Source organism: Pelobates fuscus, chromosome 10 (genome assembly GCF_036172605.1).
Source record: "Pelobates fuscus isolate aPelFus1 chromosome 10, aPelFus1.pri, whole genome shotgun sequence".
Taxonomy (NCBI): Eukaryota; Metazoa; Chordata; class Amphibia; order Anura; family Pelobatidae; genus Pelobates; species Pelobates fuscus.
The window spans coordinates 100,610,940-100,634,878 of record NC_086326.1 but is presented as its reverse complement, the minus strand read 5'-3'; the positions used below and the strand labels follow the sequence as shown (position 1 = coordinate 100,634,878).

The 23,939-nt window shown below is 44.4% G+C and overlaps 1 protein-coding gene across 1 annotated transcript in view; it reads left to right on the top strand.

Moving 5' to 3' along the window:
- RASSF4 (Ras association domain family member 4) overlaps positions 1–23,939 on the top strand; it is a 289,543-nt gene that overhangs the window by 202,897 nt on the left and 62,707 nt on the right. The window contains exon 5 of the mRNA XM_063434595.1: positions 12,824–12,969. Within this exon, the coding sequence (XP_063290665.1) occupies positions 12,824–12,969 (146 nt within the window). The remainder of the gene's footprint in view (positions 1–12,823; positions 12,970–23,939) is intronic.

Below are 23,939 nucleotides of genomic sequence, written 5' to 3'. Positions count from 1 at the left end.
CCGCGCAGACTGAGCTCCGCAGGGCGGGGGAAGGCTTATAAAGCCTTGCCCCGCCCTGCAATTAGGCTAAGAACACTCTGATTGGTGGGTTTAAGCCAATCAGAGTGCTCTTTGTCATTTTACAAGCGTGGGAAAGTTCTTTGGAATTTTCCCACGCTTGTAAAATGACACAGAGCAATGTGATTGGATGGATTTCAAGCCATCCAATCACAGTGCTCTTTGTCATTTTACAAGCGTGGGAAAGTTCTTTTGGAATTTTCCCACGCTTGTAAAATGACACAGAGCAATGTGATTGGATGGCTTGAAATCCATCCAATCACAGTGCTCTGTGTCATTTTACAAGGGTGGGAAAATTCCAAAGAACTTTCCCACGCTTGTAAAATGACAAAGAGCACTGTGATTGGATGGATTTCAAGCCATCCAATCACATTGCTCTTTGTCATTTTACAAGCGTGGGAAAGTTCTTTGAAATTTTCCCACGCTTGTAAAATGACAAAGAGCACTCTGATTGGCTTAAACCCACCAATCAGAGTGTTCTTAGCCTAATTGCAGGGCGGGGCAAGGCTTTATAAGCCTTCACCCGCCCTGCGGAGCTCAGTCTGCGCGGAGCCCTCCATGGGTGAAGATGGATTATTTTTTTTGCGCTCGGGTTTTTTTTTTTTTTTTTTTATTGCGTCGGTTATTATGGATTTTTATTTGGCCTTTTTTGGGGCTGAAGAAAGAAGATTTTAGAAGAAAGAAAACATCGAATGGTAAGTTGTTTTTATGTTATTTTTTTTTTCTTTACAGGTTATTAGTTAAAGGGTCCCCCCTCATTATTTTAAGGGTGAGGGGGGTAGGTAGGGAGATAAGTTGTTTTTTTTTGGGGGGGGGGGGGAGAGGGTTAACTAGGGTCCCCACCCCCTTTGTATTTAGGGCCCCCACCCACCGCTCAGGGGTGGGGGCCGGGGGGGGACAATAGGTCCCCCCCTATTGATAATTTTAGGGCCCCCACCCACCGCTCAGGGGTGGGGGCCGGGAGGGGACAGTAGGTCCCCCCTTATTGATATAGTTTTAGAAAGCGAGCTGAGCTGTCAGTCAGACAGCTCAGCTCACGAACGCGCATTCCGCGCACATGCGCGGTAAAGCGCTCAGGTTCTTCATAGGGCGGCTGTCAATGCCGCTCTATGAAGAACGCGATTGGTGCAGCGCGAAGCCGCGCATGCGCACCACATCGCCCTGACGCTTCTCTCAGAGAAGCGTCCTATTGGGCCCCGCGATTTCGTCATTTTGACGAAAAAGGGGGCGCGGCCTGGCTGGGAGCTCGGCGCTGGAACGGAGGTAAGTTTTTAATATAAAAACACCTCGAATTTTTTTAAATTAAATGTAAGTTCATATAAAAGCAAGAAGGAAGGCTGGGGGACCTGTCTTTCTTGCTTTTATATGTAGACTATAGAGTCCCTTTAACATTTAAAAAATTGTGCATGCATATTGGTTTACCCCGTTGTTATACATGATACAAATTTGCTTGAGGATTGCCTTTGGGGTACCTCAGGCTGGTATGTTACTCTTGACCTGCACTACAAAAATAAAGAATATAAAAAAAAAAAAAAAAATTAAAAACAGAGTTAAGTCTTTAGGATGCTTTCATTAAGGGTTGTTTAACCCCTTAAGGACCAAACTTCTGGAATAAAAGGGAATCATGACATGTCACACACGTCATGTGTCCTTAAGGGGTTAATTAAAGACTCACTTTTACCACCCCCCTGAAAAATTTATATTGCATAAAGATAGAATATTAATGAAATACTTATATTAACTGTGTTGGGATTTCACTGAAATTCCAACACAGTCAAGAGATATACCGAGACAAAGTAGGGCCCGACACTTCTAGACACTGGACGGAGCTATTGTGGCCTAGATGTATCACTCTCCCCAGCCGTCACTGGCTGTAGGGAAATTGACTATATCTATGGAAGATACCACTGTCATATGATTGAAAACAATAGAAAAAAATAGCCTCTATATACAACCCAAAGTGTAAATGGCAAAGTAGCAAAATATACTTAAAGTATGTTAAATGATTCTCAGTAAGTAGCATGTAAAAGAAAAAAGCACAGATATCCAATATTCATGCAGGCTGTCAATAAAGCAGTGTAGTATTCAACAATGCTATATATATAAAACTATGCAGTATATAGTTGATGTATAAAAAAAGATATGTTGATTACAAATTCCAACACTCAACTGATATATAGCTGCTTACAAGATCACAGTTGGTGAGCTTATGCGGGCAGTGAAGCCCCACTACTCACAAGCGTGTGGTTGGTATGGGATCTGTGAGGATCAACTGTGGTAAGATGTAACAGTCTCCAGTCTCCTTGCTTGATCTCCTCACTCGGTTCCCTGACCCCAAAGGGATTGTTTTTTGAATGTAACATCCTATATTGAGCTGCTTGGAATGTAAATTTTACAGAACTATTATGCTTTGTATAAGTTTAGCATTTATTTAACTTTTATGGTTTAGAAACAGATTGAGATGACACCTCACCACAGACACTACAGACACTTTATATACGTTTCACCTCTTTGACATTGCGCAACATTTACTCCTCTTTGACCTTCTCTTTACCAATTTCCTGCAATTCAGGATCTAATATCATTACCACACATATAATATTTGAGGAAATATACTTTGTATGAACTAAGAACGTGTTATTTCTAGTTTGTATCCATTCCTATTATACTCACTGCTTCTCACATCCTCTACTCCCCAAAACATGCCATTTCAATTCCAAGTACAACCAGCTCAGTGGAAGAAAACGTTCACTTTTACACTACACTGCTCCATATCCTCTGCTCTCTCATGTCTACTGAGTCCCTATATACCAACACAAAGCTTTTCACTCTGGTTGGCCACTGCCAAACCATATGGGAAACCACTACACTAAGCTGTTGTGGTTCAGGTGACTAAAGTGTCCCTTTAAATCAGTTTTATTTCTGTTTATGAAGGGGATTGGTCTATACACCAAACTGCTTCAGTAAAGGGACATTCTAGTCACCAGAACAACTACAGCTTATTGTATTTGTTCTGCTGAGTATAGTCAGTCTCTTCAGGCATTTTTTCAGAGAAAATGCAGTGTTTGCATCACAGCATAGTAATACCTCCTCTGGTCACTCCTCTAATGGATACTAGATGTGCTTCCTGGGGGAGTGCCATGGAAAGGCCTTTTGATTGGCTCAGATCACCATTTCTGATAATGTGAACCAAGGACGGAGATCAGGGGCAAAGCCAGCAGCAGCAGGGGTAAGAAGGCAAGATTTTAGTAAATTTAGGAGGGGAAGCCAGGGGAGCTAGATTTTAAGTGATTTTAACACATACGTGTTCCTGACCCTATATTGTTAATTTAAGCTAAAGTTGTTTTGGTGCCAATAGTATCCCTTTTCATATAAGTGGTTTCGCTTACAACTATGAGAATTATTTATAAGTGATGGTGAAATGGAGTTCAAAATCACATGTTTTTGGAAGGAGAAAATTGATAATTTTATAGAGTTGAGGTATGCCCAGTAAAGACATTAAAGAATTATCCTGTTGTGATGGCCCCTTTGAATTCATTAGTCACCATCTCTTCTTACTAAATTTCAGTTTTCCAATTTTTTAAACCTATAAGTTAGGTTTAGGTTTAGGTTTCTTACATTTCACTTCTTATTTCTATAGGATTTGATTGGCTATGGAGCTGCTAAATTAGACTTGCAAGAACAGGTAGCTATTAATGTATGGTAATCAAACTGTTAAAAACATATTCATCCCCAATTGCTTCGGTCCAGTGCTAATGCATGTTAATGATCATTTTTGTAATTTCAGGCAAAACTTAAAGGGCCACTATAGTGCCAGGAAAACAAACGCGTTTTCCTGGCACTATAGTGCCCTGCGGGTGCCCCCACCCTCATGGCCCCCCTCACGCCGGGCTGAAGTTGGAGGAAGGGGTTAAACACTTACCTTTCTCCAGCGCCGGGCTCCCTTGCTGTTGGGGACTCTCCTCCTCCTTTGGACGTCATCGGCTGAATGCGCATGCGCGGCAAGAGCCGCGCGCGCATTCAGTCAGTCCCTAGGAAAGCATTCTCAATGCTTTCCTATGTACGCAAGCGTCTTCTCACTGTGAAAATCACAGTGAGAAGCGCGGAAGCGCCTCTAGCGGCTGTCAATGAGACAGCCACTAGAGGCTGGATTAACCCTAATGTAAACATAGCAGTTTCTCTAAAACTGCTATATTTACAGCAGGCAGGGTTAACACTAGAGGGACCTGCCACCCAGACCACTTCATTGAGCTGAAGTGGTCTGGGCGCCTATCGTGGTCCTATAAGTGTTAGGAGTAACAGGTCACTCTTTCATACATTGGGCCCGGAAAAGGACAGAAGAGAGGACACGTGGTCCAAATTTGAATTTTAACTTGTCAGAACTAAAACTATTTTGAAAGGGAACAATGTTTAGAAACTATACATGTTTGGCAGTTTCTTTTGATAATGTCGGATGTCCTTATTCTACATGTTAATGGTAATGATGTAGGCCTAGACATTCTTGTAAGAGAACCTCGCAGAGAGGCTTTCAGATTAGCACCTTAACCAAAGACTTTGGACTCTAGATCCCTTGTGATGAAAACCCCCCCTTGCAACACTGACAGTTTAAAATGTTATCCAGATTTCAATGCAGTGCCATCTATTGGTTAAATCTTGGTTATGCAATAATCTTGGTTATTTTCATATTTTGTGAAATTTGGGCAGAATGCTCTGGGATTTGGATTTGGTTTCACATGGTCCTTTCTTGTGTGACAGTTATACATTTTATTGTATATAATTATTGCCCATGTGCTTATTAAAGTGTAGTCTCCGTTCATAAATAATCTATCCATTTCCTTCGGAATAGTGTCTAAGTTACTTTTTAGAAGCCCAGTGTCTAAAGGCAGGTCTTGTGGCTGCTTTGCTCCCTGGAATGTGGGATCAGTTAAAGTTATAAGTCCAGTAGGCAAAAATACAGTGTTTGGTGGCAGCACATGCAGAGCACATGCAGAGGGATCTATAACTGCCTAGGAAAAGTAGATGGCAGAGGGTTGATACCTGGCTTGAAGGAGGAGAGGACAGAGTGGTCAAAACTGGCCTGGAAGAAGAAGAGTACAGTTGGATCAATTCCAGCCAGAGTGGACAGAAAGATTGATTCCTGCCTGGAAAACGGTTGGGGTTCCTGGTACTGGAGGAGAAGGGACGGACAACATAAGGAAACAGGTCTTGATCCCAAGTCAGGGATTTAATTACTGTTACCAAGTCAGGGATTTAATGATATCATATTTTAGTTGTCCTTAGTTTATTCCCAAGAGCCTGCTTATTCTCGTTTGAAGTGGAGTCTAAGTAGAAATTGTATAAGCAAGTCCTTAGAGATGGTACATAGGAAGATCAACAGGATTGTATCAAAATGTTGGCAGTTTTACATGCTCTTGCATTTCGGGATAGGCAATAGTGATGTCCCGAACAGTTCGCTGGCAAATAGTTCCTGGCGAACATAGCTTGTTCGCGTTCGCCACGGATGGCGAACATATGCGATGTTCGGTCTGCCCCCTATTCGTCATCATTGAGTAAACTTTGACCCTGTACCTCACAGTCAGCAGACACATTCCAGCCAATCAGCAGCAGACCCTCCCACCTCCTAGACAGCATACAATTTAGATTAATTCTGAAGCTGCATTCTTTTTTTTTTGTTTTTTTTTGTATTATTAATTTTTTTTGTTAGACAGAAGTGTGTTTTATTTGAGCATGCTAGGCTGAACGTGCGTATATCATGGCTAGTTGCACTGAGGGTATGAGTATATAGCTGTACATTGTTGTGAAAGATGGCTGTCATGTTTAGGGTGTAGCTTGCACGTCAGAGGCGGCTCTCTAATTAGGCGGTTTAGGCGGCCGCCTAAGGCTCTGCAGAGCTGCAGACCGGGAGCAGTGGCTGCCAGACCACCAGGGAGCCCACTGGACCACCAGGGACTAAAGGTAGGCTCTCTCACCCCCCACCACACTCAGCCTCCCTACCACCCTCCCCACCACCCTCAGCCTCATCACCCTCCCTACCACCCTCAGCCAGCCTCACCACCCTCCCCACCACCCTCAGCCTCATCACCCTCACTACCACCCTCAGCCTCCTCACCCTCCCTACCATCCTCAGCCTCACCACCCTCCCCACCACCCTCAGCCTCCCCACCCTCCCCACCACCCTCAGCCTCCCTACCACCTTCAGCCTCACCACCCTCCCCACCACCCTCAGCCTCACCACCCTCCCCACCACCCTCGCCACCCTCAGCACCCCACAACCCTCAGCCTCAGCACCCCCCACCACCCTCAGCCTCAGCACATCCCACCACCCTCAGCCTCACCACCCCCACCACCCTCAGCCTCACCACACTCCCCAATACCCTCAGCCTCACCACCCTCCCCACAACCCTCAGCCTCACCCCCTCACCACCCTCAGCCTCACCACCCCACCAGCCTCAGCACCCCCCACCACCCTCAGCACCCCCACCACCCTAAGCCTCAGCACCCTCAGCACCCCCACCACCCTCAGCCTCACCACCCACCACCCTCAGCATCACCCTCCCTCACCACCCTCAGCATCACCACCCTCAGCATAACCCCCCTCACCATCCTCACCACCCTCAGCATCACCCCCCCACCCCAACCACTCTCAGCATCACCCCCTCACCATCCTCAGCATCACCCCCCACCCCCCTCAGCCTCACCCCTCACCATCCTCAGCCTCACCCCCCTCAGCCTCACCCCCTCACCACCCTCACCATAAACCCCCCTCCTTCTCACATCACCCCCCTCCTTCTCACATCACATCACCCCCCTCACTCTCACATCACCCCCCTCATTTTCACATCAACCCCCCCTCACTCTCACATCAACCCCCCCTCACTCTCACATCAACCCCCTCACTCTCACATCAATCCCCCTCCTTCTCACATCACCCCCCCTCCTTCTCACATCACCCCCGCTCACTCTCACCATCACCCCGCTCTCCCTCTCACCATCACCCCCCTCACACCATCACCCGCCATACACACAACACACTTCAGTCTCAGACAAAAACGCAAACATGCTCACAGAGACATACATTCTCACACACAAGGATACTCTCTGTCAGACACACTCTCAGGCACATACACAGGTAAACTGTGCATCAATGTGTATATGTAACACTTTTTTGTTAGTGGGGCCTCATGTTTGAGTTTCGCCTAAGGCCTCATAAAGTCTAGAGCCGCCTCTGTTGCACGTTATCAACTGTGTATTTATATCAGCAGCTCCACCACTAGTTATAAATCAAGTGTTAGTCGCCCCATGAGATGAGACTAGTGAATAACATAATACATGAACGGTTAAGGTAAAGGCATGTAAGGAACTACGTCAATAAACTCTTTAGGAGGTGAAATAATGGCATGTTTAAACGCTTGCTACTTTACGATTAGTTAATGTGCAGAGAGCAGTTCATGTGATCAAAGGCATGGTGTGGAGGATCGGCTATAGTGGGAGATGCTTGGCAGGCTGCTGTTTACTGCTTGTGCTCATCCGATCCCTTCTGGGCGCCAGGTGCAGACCCTGGGAGTCCCTGATACCTGGAACAACAAAGGCAAGTCTCTGGCTGAGTGCCGGGTTCGCCGCTTGAGGTGGTGGAAGCTTGTTTTGTCGGGTGGTCGGATCTGTCCCGGTGGTGCTTCACGTCCGGTGCGGGATTGTGGTGGCTTAAGGTGGAGCGAGTGCTTGACGTGGGGCAGGCTCTGCATTTCTGTTTGTGCCTCCGTTCCCGTCTTCGACGCCTTTTGCGTTGGTGGATTTTAATGGGGACTGCTTCGCTTAGCTGTGGTGGAGCTTGTTGGGGCTCCCTGCTTGTTATTTGCTTCCAAAATTGATTAAAGAGTCTGTCCAGCTTAGACTCAATATCGTGCCATGCTTTGCTGGTACCAGGAGGACACGCGGCAGCCGCCATATTGGGAGAGTCGCAGATGAGTATGTTAGCCTGGGCGGCTTTGCTCTGTGCGTCCATTTGCTCCAGACAGCCTCTCAGGAGTGGACCGGGATAACCCCCACCGGTCTGAGGGGGGGGGGGTAACGGAGCTCCTGATGGGAAGTAGCTGCTCCTGGGCATCCCAGGATCGGGAGATCGACCGCCTCTCCCGCCCGGTGAGCACCAGGCCACACTTGCCACCACACTTGCCACGCGGAGGTAAGTAAGACTCTGTCGAGTTGCTGACCGCTATTAAGCATGTCGGGTCGGTCAGGTAGGAACAACATTGCTGGGTCATCCCCTTCTGGGGTGACATTCGCTTGTTGATAGCTGCTTAAAGTGAGATATTGAGGGAGCTCACACGAAGTACGTCTTTCCTCCATGACAGCTGTAACGGATCACCTGGCACCCCGACTGGGTACCTCCGTTGAAGGATGCTCCTAGCGCTTACAGAGGGTTCCAAGCACTCCGCAGACACCACAACCACCGCAGACACCACAAACCGCCGCAGCTTGGTTGGGGTCTCGCCGTCTCCTATCCACCCTGGACCTACGAACAAAGGCTCCAGGTTCCAGTGGGTGAACCTCTCCTCCAAGAGAGTGAAGCAGGAACAAGCTCTTAAAAGCGCCTGGAAGTGATTATCCAAGGGAGCATGCAGAGCATAGCAATCCCTTGTAGTGATATAGCAATTCCCCCAATAAGAGACAGGACTCTAGATTGAGGGTGAAAAAGAACTCTGATGTTTAATGGCAGGTACTCTGCTTTTATGCAGTGCTCCCCTGCAAGGGAGACGCCCACAGGCAATTAGGCATTAACCAATCACATATCGGTTACATCCCACATATTCCCTCCCCTCTGCTTGGGAGATAATTGAGTTTCTTACTGTATCTACTCAATTATCTCCAAGCTAAAACTTATAAATTTGTATAACTCCAAAACTATACATTCAATCTTCATAAAAACCACATATTAATAATCAGCATACTTTACTTACAAACATATCCACAATTCAGCCAATTCCATCCAGGGGTTAAAGAGTTAGCTGGGAGTCCTTTATGATCTATTTCTGCCCTGAAAAGTAACAAAGTCCCATCCGAAGGCGGCGTTCGAATCGTCAAACTCACTTCGACTTTTGTCGAAGTGGAACCGGGGTTGCGTTTTAGCAGTGTTCAATAGTATAATGGAGGTCTATTTTACACCAAAATGACAAAGTCCCGTTCGAACATTTGTTCGAATCTTCGAACGGGACTTAGCCTCCAGCCGCAGTGTCGAAGGGTAGGGGAAGGTACAGATCACCGCGTTCGACTGGATTAAAATGGCCGCCACCACGTGTTCGACTGTCTAATGGCGGCCACTTCGACTGCTTCGGCACTTCGGCACTTTGGCTGCATCCGAAGTGCCAGTTTAAAAGTACAAACCCTTTCTTTGTACAACACAGTTAAAGGGCCAGAAACAGTATACCAAGATCCATTAGGCCCAAATGCAGTTCTTAAAGGGCAATACATCCCAGGGCCATAGTCGCAGGGCAGGAGGCTAGCAATCATTCCTCTCCAATGCCCAGTGGCAAATGGCAGTTTGTCACAATAGCTAGGCCCCACCCCCCAGAAGCTGCATTCTTAGTGAGAGGAGGGACAGTGTAGCTGCTGCTGATTTAATAGGGAAATCGATAGCTAGGCTAGTGTATTCAGTGTCCACTACAGTCCTGAAGGACTCATCTGATCTCTGCTGTAAGGATAGCACCCCAAAAAGCCCTTTTTAGGGCTAGAACATTAGTCTGCTTTTTTTTTGTGTGTAATCTAATTGCAGTTGCCTGCCTGCCAGCGTGTGTGTCAGGCTCACAGCGTATACTGTGCCCACTTGCCCAGTGCCACCACTCATATCTGGTGTCACAATAGCTTGCATTTAAAAAAATGTAAAAATGTAATATAATAGCAGTCAGTTTCCTTCACACGTGTGCGTTTCAGGGCCTGCCAGGGCACAGTGTCACACCAGTGCAACTCATATCTGGTGTAACAGTAGTGTACATTAAAAAAAAAAAATAGAAATTTGACTGTGAAATAATAGCAGTCAGTTTCCTTCACACGTGTGCGTTTCAGGGCCTGCCAGGGCACAGTGTCACACCAGTGCAACTCATATCTGGTGTAACAGTAGTGTACATTTAAAAAAAAAATACAGGGGCTTGTTGTCACCTTTCGGGGACCCTTGGTGTTGTACGTGGCTGGGTGGAGGAAGAGACCTTCAATGACATCAGTGAGGACAAAGAACGGGACATGGCTAGGCTAGCCAGGGCCGGCACCACCTGTAAGGCAACCTAGGGGTTTGGGAGACACTAAGGGGTTTGGGAGAGGGAGGACCACTAAAGGGGGGAAGGACCACCAAAGGGGGGTAAGGAGGGAGGACCACTAAGGAGAGGGGAGGAGGGTAGGGACCACTAAGGGGGGGGGGGAGATTACCACTAAGGGGGTGGGGGGAGGAGGGGAAGGTCTACTAAGGGGTTTGGGAGAGGGAGGACCACTAAAGGGTTTGGGAGAGGGAGGACCACTAAGGGGAGGGATGGAGGACCACTAAGGGGGGGAGGGGGAGTGAGAAGACCACCAAGGGGTGACTGCAGAGGGACAGGGGGCCAAAGGAGAGCACTAAGGCACAGAAGGGGAGAACACAGAGGGACAGGAGGGAAGGGGAAATCAATAATTGACAAAAGGGGAGAGCACTATGAAAATGTTTTAAAAAAAATAAAGAGCTGCTCCCCTCTCAGTCCCTATTCTACCCCTCAAACCCTCTCTTTTACACTACACACACACACACAGAAACATACAATGCATTCCTACTCACACACAGACACACGCGAAACACACAATGCATCCCTTACGTTCACACAAACACTCATTCTCTTACACACAGAAACAAAATGCATCTCTTACACAATCAATGCACCCCTTACAGACACACACTGCATTCAATTACATACACAGAAACACACCTTGCACCCCTTACACACACACTCACACACAGAAACATACAATGCATTCCTTACACGCAAACACACACTGCATCCCCTATAAACACACTACATCCCTTACACAAATCGGTATCCCTATACACTACATTCTATAAGAACACACACACATTGCATCCTCTACAATAACACTTAAAACATCCCCTTCACACATACACTCCACTTCCTGTGAGAGAAATCATGGGTGGGCCATGTAGGTATTTATGGGTGGGCAATGTAGGCATACTCACGGTCAAGCCCTGGGGGCCCAGACCTTGAGCTGTGTAAGGGGCCCTAAAAAATGGAGCTGCTTCCTGTTCGTTAATTGTTGTGAGCACTGTTAAAAACAGTCTCCAGAGAGCCTCTTCTACACCAGACCTGTGGAGCCAGACTGAGCCCATCATCAGCCTCTTGTCCTCATCTGGTGGTAAGTAGGCAATCCAATATATTATTAGTTGCACTAATCTCACATTAAATGGATACTAATGTCACCAGAAGCATTACAGCATAATGTAGTGGTTCTGGTGTCTATAGCCTGTGCCTGTAGGCTTTTTAATGTAAACACACGGTCTTTTCAGATAAAAGACACTTTGTGAAGACTGGCGTTGGCCCATATGGCAGAGCATATGGGCGGGGCATTGTGATGTCACATGGTGGGCAGGACATATGGGGGGCGTCAACATTTTTTTTGCCTAGGGCGGCAAAAATCCTTGCACCGGCCCTGTGGCTAGCTTGGTATCCAACCTTGTGCAAATAGGGAGTTTGCGGTTGTGCAAATGGACTGTTTGCGGTTGTTTGCAGTGCGTTAAACGGGGAGTTTGGTCTGTCACTGTGAAGCGGGCGTAACCCTTACACTACCTGATCAATACAACATCATACCTGATGTTTTAAAGCACGTTATTCCAAACAATTTAGGAATATTAGGTGACTTATGCCCTTTATGGATTAAAACCAGACTCTGCATCAACTATGTAATTTTCCATGGGAGTTTTGCCATGGATCCCCCTCCGGCATGCCACAGTCCAGGTGTTAGTCCCCTTGAAACAACTTTTCCATCACTATTGTGGCCAGAAAGAGTCCCTGTGGGTTTTAAAATTCACCTGCCTATTGAAGTCTATGGCGGTTCACCCGGTTCGCCCGTTCGCGAACATTTGCCGAAGTTCGCCATTCGCAAACGGAAAATTTTATGTTCGCGACATCACTAATAGGCAATTAAAATAATATTTTTAATTCCAGAGTACAGAAAATGGTGGATAGGTCTATAGTTTTTGAGGTGGGGAGTCTGATTTTGGCTGTGGCATAAATTCATACTGTGAATGTCTGGGGATGCCTTTATAGCTATGAACTGGATGTTGAATATGTCTTGTTTAATTTATTTATTTACACAAATTTAGTGTTTTATAACATTATATGCAAACAAACCTAAACCCCAAAATAAAAGAAATGGCCGTTTTTGTTGTTGTCTGTGTCCTTTATTGATTGGTCTCCATTTTATTTATATTGTTAATTGCAAGGTGCATTGCTGCGTACTATGCACATAACTATTCACGCACCAACCTTTGTGTTGATGCAAGAACTGCTGAGCCTTCTTTCTAACATACCAAGCCGATTACTCTCCCCAATACAGTAGTATAAAGTGTTTAAAGAAACAGTGTTCTTCTCCATCTATCCTCTTATTTCTTAAATTCCATATTGGTGAGGTTTCAGTCATATTCACAATTTCAGTTTTAGTGATTTGTCCAATTGCCTTCTACAGTTACACGTTTTAATATTATTGACCTTACCTTTTTATCTCTCACATATTCTAGGACAGCGGTAAACTGGTGGTGGAGGGACTACTTAATATATCATGGGGTCTCCGTCGGCCTATCAGACTCCAGATGCATGACTACAATGAACGTTTATGCTTCAGTTCCTCAGAAAAGTGGGCGATGGATCCCTCAAGTAAAATCAGGTATGAAAAAATTTTGTAAAAACCAAAGAAAAAAAGTTACCTGCGCTCTTCCCAAATCCCTATGCATATTTAAACAAATAGAGGTTACTTAGTTACTCCAATGGCCATGAGAGGGGATGCCCATCTGTCAAGGCAAACCTCTTAGGTGGGTCTTACACTGACTATTCACCTTGCTTCTGGTAAATATATCTCTGAGACAGAGAGGAGTATTTTTATAAACCCCTACATGCTCATTAACCCTTAATAGGGAACACATGGAGAATAATACTTATGTGATAAGCAAGAATAAACAATAGTATTACAAAATGAAAAGGTGTCAGTAGGAGGTATATTGATTTGGCATATAACTGAGGGCATACTGACTAACCGTGTGATCATATCGCTGGAATATATGTGTCCTATGCGAAAAAGCTAAGGGGGCAAGGAGTGGGTGCTTGCAAAGCATGCATTCTAAAATATGGTTACAAATGATATTCATTGTGTATGAGTCGACTGCATTCTACAGGGGTTGGTATCTACCTTCCGGCAATAGATAAGGAAAACCCCTAACTCATGGGGCAATGGTGGAGGGGGAGGGGGTGTCACAAACGCACCCTACTCCAAGAGTGTGCGTGACGTAGTTGTGGTGGTGAAAGGGTTAAAGTTCACTATTTGCCTGCACTAGACCGGAAATAATGACAAAATCCCCCTTTTAACACCACCCACACTTAAACATAATAATATAACTATTACTGTTTTAACGCTGCCACCACCAAGACAATTTATAAATGGGGTGCCTTGGTCCCCCAGGTAAATCAATAATAAAACCCACCAAATATTACTTAGCACAATATTTAAAAAATTGCAAAAATACTAGTTAGTCTCTTCAGGTAACGTGATTCTTAACCAAAGAAAGGCAGAACTTAATAAATTAATGTTTGTTATGAGTCAAAAAATGGTCACAGTGCATATAAAAATATATAATAAACAAATTATTTACATCAACAACAGATAAAACCAAAAAGGATAAAATGCAAAAGTCCTAATTACTTACTTAGGTTTTCAAAGTACAACTTCTGTCCAGGGGGTCTCTGGCAAGGAAAGATGGTGACTGTAGCGTTACTTACCTTATCCGGGGGCCGGCCGCGGTCCTCTCTTCAAGCCGCGCGCTGTCCTGCGGCTGCACGAGCCGCGCGCGGCTCATCCGACTCTAACAGGAAGACGGGCAGTGACCGCGAGATGCGGTCCCGTGTCCCGCCTGTAGCTAAGAGCGCGCCGCGAGTCTCGGGCGCGCTCTTAAAGAGACAGTGGGAGCCTAAATTGCAAAAAGGCTCCCATTGGCTCCTGTCATGCCAATCACCCCATACACTTACCTGTTGGGGGTGTGGAAGTGACAGGAGCCAATCACATTAGTTTGAAGGCTACTTATACTCACCCTTTTCCCTTAGTTCCTTGCCCTATCGTGGTTTCTGCTACAGTTCCCTTTAGTGCTTGTTGTGTTCAGTTGTGTTTCTCCGTACTTGACCTTGGCTTTGTATTCTGACTTCGTTTTCGCTTTATCCTTGTCTGTACTGTTTGCCGGCTTGCTGATTCCTGTGTACCAGACCCCGGCTAGTTCTCGTTTACGCGGTCTCTTTGTGCACTTGACCTCGGATCGCTCCTGACTCTGTACTTCTCCTATTACGTCGAGTCCGGCCACTCTAAGGTCCGGTAGACGTATCTCTCCTCTGTGCTGTCTTCTGTTTGGCTGGATCCTGCGTGTAGGGGTATATACTCGTTACAGTGACTCACTTAGAATTAGATTCTGACCCCCAAGCAAGTACACTAGCACCCTTCAGGATCATTAGAGATATACCCTGTGGATTACCATGCCTCACCCAGTGGTGGAGTTAAGGCATATATATACAGATACTAAGTGACCACCTTGTGTCCAGACCCACATCAATCCAAATGGAAACATTTGGTTCTATCCCATAGACTTGTTGCACGCCCTACCTGCGATCCAATAGGACAGATATCACAAGTCCTGACACATGGTTAAAGTTGTGCAAATCATGTTTAGGCTTAATTAAAAGATTGGGCTTGTCCCATTCCAAATATAATAAAAATGAGGCTTAATTATTAAGCTGTGGGTAAGTATTAATGTTTCTCTTGGATATGATACTGGAATACAAGGGTCTTCATGAAACTAATACCATTACCATATTAAAGGATTAAACTTTCTCTTACAAGGTACATGCCAAATGGATGAAGAGACATTCAGACTTTTTCCAAGTGTAGAACCTAACACCTTGCAGAGCCTTGATTACTTCACATCCATATAGTTAAATCCTTTTCACATTGCTATGCCATTCATACTACCCCTTCTGTCATCTGACCTCTGTGGGGGTCACAGCTTCAAAAGATGTAACCCCTTTTGACCTCAACAATACCATCTCTGTAATTTGTGCCATTTACTACACAATTTACATTAAAGGATAATATTCCATTGTGTAATAATAAATTATGCACCCTTGCCGTGACAGGGGGAAGGTGAGAATATGTTGTGTATCCCGGCTAGGAGCTTTGTATGAAGCTTGTGAGTCCGACCTATTACTAAGAGGGCATTCATTGTAGGGCCTTGCAGCCAAATTCCAGTGGTGGGAAGAGTACATAGTAAGAGGAAAAAAAAGCATACATGTCAAAACACAGAATATAAAATGAAAAGTAAACCGAAGCTGTGCATTATAGCTAAACAATAAAACCAATAACTGGCTGTGGGGTGAGGGTCCATTTATTAAATAATTGAGCTCAACTAGTGTGCCGTGGCTTACAAATTATAGCCAAGTGTGCACATGCTAATTTTCTTACACTATGCATTATTGCTCTTGTTTATTTTGTTTGGTAGATAGATAACTGTGTCCAGCAAATTGCTCAGTACGCCAGTTTATCACCTTAACTGCTCTGAGAAAAAGTATGAAAAAATTAGTATCTATTTCTTAAACAATTGTGCCCAGCAAATGTGCCATGGATTACAAATGACAGCTACATGGCCATTCTCATTGCCCTACACTATGCAGTGTTGCTCTTGACTGCAAACAACATCACACACTCTTAAAGGAACACTATTGGGTCAGGAACACAAACATGTATTCCTGACCCTATAGTGTTAAAACCACCATCTAGCCCCCCCTGGTCCCACTTATCCCACCTAACTATAGTAAAATCTTACTTGTATTCAAGTCTTCAGCTGCTGCCTCTGCCCCTGATTTGCCTGCTTGGCTGACATCATCAGAAGTGATTATCTGAGCCAATCACAATGGTTTCTCATAGTATTGTCTGAGACCGTCAAGGAGGCAGATCAGGGGCGAAGCTAGCATAAGTCAAACACAGGCCTGGCCAATCAGCATCTCCTAAACCAATCAATGTATCTCTATGAGGAAGGTTCAGTGTCTGGAGTCACTGTCTGGAGTCACTGAATGGCAGTGCTGCTCACTGTGGAGCACTGCCCCAGGAAGCACCTCTAATAGCCATCTGAGGAGTGGCCAGTGGAGTTATCACTAGGCTGTAATGTAAACACTGCATTTTCTCTAAAAAGACAGTGTTTACTGCAAAAAGCGTGAGGGGAATGATTATACTCACAAGAACAAATATAATAAGCTGTAGTTGTTATGGTGACTATAGTGTCCCTTTAATTTGTAATTGTATATGTCTATTATATGACTAAAATTGTATTCACAGTTGTATTGTATATGTCTTCTATTTTATGTGCAACATATAATATGTGAATTTGTATGTGCTCCCCAGAACGAAATCTCAATGTATTCTTCCTGGTAAAATATTTTATGAATCAATAAGATAAACTGTTGTGCCCAGAAAACGTGCCATCAGCCCAGTATGCTCTGCAGTATTGCTTACACTGCTTAGCTATGCTACATTCTCACAGTGAGCAAAAGTGTCTCAATTTTGACATAAATCTCATGGACAAACACTCCCATGGATTTTGCATGAAAATAATTCATAGAGTATGAGTAAAAATACACAGCTTGTGAAAATATATCCTATTTTGTTAGAAAATTCCATTAAGTCTGTACTACTTTTTGTAAATCAAATTTAAAACCTGCGCCAAAAAATGCAAACTACATGCATTTTCTATAGACACTAAATCGAACCGAGATATTTTCAGTGCATGTGTGCATTGTCGGTATGAAGCTTAAGCACTTACATATGAGTGATTTTATCTTGTTTTAGTTGTCTTTTTAAATTATTTGTGTTTATCATCTGGATTTGTGAATGGAATAGCTGACCAGATAGAATTTCAATATGGCCACCTCTAGTGTGCAGTGGTATGCCAGGAAAAACATGATCCGCTCTGCAAATGCAAACTCAGATTCTCACTGAAACTTTGGCCCTATTGTGGCTGTATATGGAAGGTATGATATTTTCACTTCTGTGCATAGTGTACTTGTTTAAAAAGCAATCCTCTGTATAATAAAAAATACAACACATTTCAGCAGAAGGGGGGGCAAAGTATGAATGTGATATGTGAATCATGTTAACCAAGTGTGTTCTCGACAGCTCTCACTCCAACGGTGTAACACTGAAATAATATGTACACTTATGGATTGCAAATAATATATACAAGTCCTAAGGCCAGAGTAACTAAACGGAAGCATAGCTGACTTAGAGAATTTTTCCAGTTTGATTATTTTGAGTTTAAATTTGAAATTCACTTTAATTTCACTTTGAATAATGGCAGTAAGGTGTGCATCAGTAAACCAAAATCAAACGGTAAGAAATTTGCTGGTTTATTCTATATCATCATCAATCTGTGCTGTGTAGATAATACCCAAAGCTCTGTTTGCCAAGTAAATGCAAAAACACCACCACAGATGTCGAGGTAGTAGTGTCAGCCGGCAGAAAAGATCTGTCTCTGAAACTGTGTGTGTTACAGTAAACAGGCAGTCAGCATGTGTCCACGTGAATTATGTGAATCACAGCATCTTGGTTGTATCTCGACTGCGTGATCAGCAGTGTCACCTGTGCTAGTTTTTCCTTTTTGCACATACAGTGACTGCCTACAATTTTAATCTGTGTTTGATTGAGTTACCTAATTATACGTTATCATGATCTTACGCAGAGGCATATTCTGCAGGGGAAATATTTTGTACCTTTGGGAAAACATGATTAATAATACATGATGGTACAGATATCTCCCAAATGACTTAAGGACACACTGCTTTGTGCAAATCTAGGTTCCCATATATGTTGGAGAGTTAAACGATGAAGGCTCACGGTTCCCAAATTTCTTCATTAAAAGGATTATAAATAGAAAAAATGGCCCCTATAACCAAGCATTGATTTATTTATTGTATTTATTTTTCAAGGTCTTGTAAAATGTGTATGGGTTAGCTCTTTCCCTCACAACAGTCTGCTTTGAATTTGCAAACTAATGCAAAATGTGGGTCATACAGCCTCTCCAGGCACTCACGGTGTTCAAACCACAGGCAGGTTTATTGGATCAAAAGTGACAAAGTAGCAACATTTCAACCTACTAAGATACTTACAGAATTCCATCCAATGTTGGGGGTATGCTTCTGGTATCCCTGACCTGGCTGGCCTTGACCCTGATTTTTTTTTTTTTTATCTCTCTGATATGGCTTGCTTTCTCCATGTAGTGTTGGAATTGGAGTTACTTATCAGGTTTACGGTTGATCCAGCACGCAGAATAGAATCACACCTAGGACTGAGGGTAATGTCTAACCGGACCTTAGAATGGCTGGACTTAACGTACCGCAGAATAGTCAAAATACTTGCCAAGGTCAGGGACACAGAATCCGCAGAATAGTCAAAATACTTGCCAAGGTCAGGGACACAGAATGAGACACAACAATGAGGAAAGCTAGAAGTCAAGGATACCAGAAATCAGGGAAGTCAAAACGAAGCCAAAGTCAAATACCAGAAAAATGCAATCAGGAACACGCTCTCACATAAGCTGCTAGTGGAAACCACAACAGGGCAAAGAAGAAATAAAGATATGGGCTTGTATAGCCCTTCCCTATAATTCATTGGTGGACAGGAATCACCTGACTCCAGATCCTGCGTGTGCGCTCTTTGTGTGGCCGCACACGCTCGTCTGCTTGACCTCTAACCCTGCTAGAGGCAGGGCTATATCTTTTATTGCTTTTACGGCGTCCATGGGAACGCCGCGCTCACTGGGGATGGACGCACTGGCGGATCTGGAAGTGATCTGCTGCAACTTAGGTAAGTTTCATTTTTTTTTACGTTGCCGCACCAATCGGGTGGGGCCACGTGGTGTTGCGGGCCGTGACAGAAACATCTCTGGCGCCATGGCTGCTTAGTTTGAGTGCAGCCACATTGGCAGAGATGTTGGGAGCAGTGACAATATTGCTCCCACTGTGCCTTTTGTTAGGCATTGACTTTTATTTCACTGAGAAATCTATTCCTGACTCGCAGATAATTTTTCTCTTAAATCACTATTCACGTTTAAATGTCAACTATGTATGCAATATATCATAGCATTTCAACTATTAAGAGATAAGATCAGTCATTGTTCCATCCATGTCAGCATACATTGTTTATCTCTTGTTTTCAGGATTAAGTTACCCACAAAACTGAAACTACAGGGACATTGTTAAGCTTAAATCACAAAATAATAGGTAGGTAGGTTTCCGGTTTCTCACCCACTCCTGCACTTCTGGGTTTAGTCCATTAAAGAATTGTTCTAGCAGAACTAGCTAGGTAATCTCTTCTGCTGTAAATGCATGGCTTGCTTGCAGCCACGCTAGGGCTGCCCTCTGCATACAGCAAGCCCACTCAGTGTAGGAGTCCTTCTCCTGTTTTTTGGTATCCCTGAAACGTCTCCTACATGCTTCTGGGGTGTCAAAATGGCTTACTTCACTAGGTTATAGTCAGTGCTCTCTTCATCTGGTACCGCTCTGCTGCATGGCCGGACAGCTTACCAGCTAAGATCCGTACCCAATCTGCTGGGGTTACTTGGTGTAGCTTGCACTGCTGCTCAAAATCTTGCAGGAAGCCCTCGATCTCTTCCTCGGCTTCCACAAACCTTTTAAACGCATTTGATACTTTTACTTTTGTTTCTGGTACCTGGGTAACCGTTGGCAGTCCCTCACAGGATCGCTGTTCTGCCAGCCGAAGTTGGTTCTCTCGCTCTTCCCTCGCTGTAATAAAAGCATCCACCTGGGTCAGCGTTGCCTGTACCAGCTCTCTTGAGGGGTTTCTCCATAGCCTGCGTTTCACTTCTCTGTCAAATTTGGTATCCCTGTTTTTTGTAGCCATACTGCATGCCTGGTCTCCCTCGGTCATCTCTGCAATTAGTGCTAGACATGTGCAATTCATTTCATTCCGAATGTGATACGTCCGAATAGCTGAATTGCCAAATGTCGGAAGTGCCGAACCAAACCGAACTGCCGAAGTCCTGAAGCGCCGAATGTCCAAATAGCCGAAGTGCTGAAGCACAGAATTTCCGAAGTACTAATATACCCAGTGGAAAAATGAAGAATGTTGCACTGTATACCAGTTTAAAAAAAAAAGTATACACACATAGCCAGGATTCAGCTGTGAGCATTTGCAACACGTACAACAATGGATGGGAATGAGTAAGTAGATAACTCCATAATTCCCACGGTACCTGAGCGACGAGTGGGGGCTCTAAAGTAAAATAAGGGGGGTCCTATTGTCCTCCCCCCCCGCCGCTCCCCGAGGTGATAGGTGGGGGCCATAAAGTAGAATAAAGGGGGGACCTATTGTCCTCCCACCGGCCCCCAACCCTGAGCAGCGGGTGGGGGCCCTAAATAAAAATGTTACCCCCCCATATGACTAGTCACCCCCCTCCCCAAGCCCCTAGTCACCCCATCCCCCCCAAAAATTAATAAACCCCTACTTACCCCCCCTCATCCTAACAATAGTGAGGGGGGAACAATAACTAAGTACCTGTAAAAAAAAAGAAATAGAACTTACCATTTGATATCTTTTTTCTAAAATCTTCTTTTTCAGCCTCAAAAAAGGCCAAATAAAAAACCATAATACCCATCCCCATCTTCACCCATGGAGGGTGATAAGACAATGGTAAGTTTTATTTCTTTTTTTACAGGTACCAAGTTATTGTTCCCCCCTCACTATTTTTAGGGTGAGGGGGGTAGGTAAGGGTTTATTACTTTTTTTGGGGAGGGGGCTAACTAGAGGTTTAGGGACCTCTAGTCACCTGGGGGTGTAACATTTTTATTTAGGTCCCCCACCCACCGCTCAGGGGTGGGGGCTGGGGGGGGAGGACAATAGGTGTCCCCCCTAATTCTAATTTAGGACCCCCACCTGCTGCTCAGGGGTGGGGGCCGAGTGGAGGACAATAGGTCCCCCCCTTTATTCTAAATTAGGACCCCACCCGCCGCTCATGGGTGGGGGCTTGGGGGGAGGACAATAGATCTCCCCCCCCTTATTGGTATTTAGGGTCCCCCCCACCGCTTAGTGCTGGGGGCCAGGGGGGGACAATAGGTGTCCCCCCTTATTCTAATTTAGGCCCCAGCCCGCTGCTCAGGGCATGGGTGGGGGCTCGGGAGGGAGGACACTAGGGGGCTTTTTTTGTTTTGTTTTTAGGCTGCTTACTGTTTACTAGACATGCCCCTACTCGCGGTATAGTGAGTAGGGGCAGAATTTACTAATACTAAGTAATCTTTACTTAGCATTAGTAAATTTGACTGAAAGACCAATTTAGCTCTTTCAGCCTTTGGTAGATAGCTCCCTAATACCGTGGGAATTAAGGAGTTATCTACTAAGCGGCTGCAAGAGAACATGTCCAAAGTCCTGAATTCCGAACCGAACCAAATATTTTTCCCATTCACATCCCTAATTAGCGCAACTTTAGTTTTGTTGCTGGCTATCTGCCCTCTTGCTTCCAGCAATGTCTTTAATGTTGCTTGTTTTAATCCAGCATAATTCGTTTCCATTCACCTTTCCATTTGTGTAACCAGATTGGTACGAATTGTTGCTGGGCACGAACCTCTGCTGCTTTCACTTTGCCATTCATTTATTTGAATCCATACGAATGCTGCTTCCTTTTGCTGCAATGCTTGTATCCCGCCGCTTACCACCAATTGTAGCGGAGCTCCATTATTCAGCATAAATATCTTCGCTGTAGCTGAGGAAGCAATACAATATCCAAGGCAAACATTTCCCAGATTCCTCCTCTGTACCTGGGAGATAATTGAGTAAGAACAACTATTTAATTATATTATCTCCCAGGTACAGAAAATATGCAATATTGTAAAACCATATAACATATATATTAATATCTCAGAACTCCACGAAAGCGCCCACTTTGTCCAAATATTACTCAGATCCGTTTGGTACATTAGGAAAACCATTCGAGTGAAGTTTAGACCGGTCGACCACGAGGTGAAGCCTCAAAATAGTTCCAGAGGATTTTAGCTTTTGACCGGTTCTTCTTTCGGGAGTTCTTGCGCAAATGCCGATGAAGGCTCCCCCTGGCTGCTGGCATACGAATATTTCCCTTGTTCGGTAGTTTAGGTCTCCCGAGCAATGTTCTCCTATTGGTTCGAGAAGTTGAATGGGCAGCGGTCATAATTGACCGTGCGTTCACGGAGTTCAGTAGCTGAAATTAGTTCCAGGCCGTCAACGACCATATACCGCTACCCATGTTTGAGAAACAAGATGGCCGCCGTTTGTTTGCACACATGCGTTCAGTAATATGAACGGAGGCCACACATTGGAACCCTCCTTAATGAGCTATTTTGAAGTTAACCGAACTCAGGGACCACACAGAGAGTAGTTCGGTAAACGAACGAGGGGTATGGACAGCTGAACAAAGGAAGGGAAAAAGGCCCATTCTGCTACAGTTTAATTTGTCAATGAAATTTGATAAACCAATATTGTCAATAAACACTTCTGAGGAAGCCTTGCTGGGAGAAACGCGTCAAGTGTTAGATTTAACTATATATTTTTAAATTAATAAAGTAATTTGTTAAATATATTTTAAGTCCTATTTTATTATTTTATTATTTTGTGCTGCTGACTCTTTTACTGGTTCCTGCACATCCCAGGTGGGGATTATACCAGCAAAGCTGTACAACATCAGAGCAACATCAGTTTTTGCTCTATAAATTGTAAGTAGGATACTGTGTTTTACCTTTTTACTTCTGAGATTGACATACTACATCATCAAAGTTTCCACTTCTGCACAGGTGGAGCACTGGTATAAATTATTTTAGGTGCACTAAGAATATTGAGCTCCAGGGGCAAGATGGCGATGTGACGCTGCACACAGCACGCACGTCATGTGGATGAGCTGAGCAATGGAACCCCATGCTGATTAAGAAGGTGCCGCCTGATATCCAACTTTGCTTCTCAAATGCCTGAAGAAAGAGCGGCTTGATATGCCATCAGCTGAACGACTGACACTGGAGGTTAGATTTGGAGGTCTCCTGCAGCTTGATAAGACAGCGAAAGCATTATCTCGAGCAAAGTGTGTGGAACAAAGCTCGGTATATAGCAGTTTACAACAGAACAAAAGGCAGATTCTGGGGACTGTGAGTACAAAAACTCCAAAATAAGATAAATAAGAACAAAAAAACTCTATAGGGGAATATTGCTTCATAGAGGGATATACGCCTAATATCTGAGGAATAATAGCGGTCGCTTACTGAATATCACAAAGCTAATTTAAAAGGTGGGAAAGAGTCTGTGAATTAGCATTTGGTAATTAAGATGTACAAACTGAACTGCCAAACCTATTAAAGGTACAAAGCTTTAAAGGCAACAAATTGCTGAAAAGAGATACAGAAAGGAAAAACTGCTTGGAGTTAAGAATAAAAGGAAGTTTATTGACGACTGAGAGATTAAAGCTCCACAAGAAAATATATTTGAATACTGCTTCACAGCGTATATAAGTAAAAAATAATAATCTAAGGAATAAAGCTGCAGTCTGTTGTATATATTAAACATAATTTAAAGGAGCG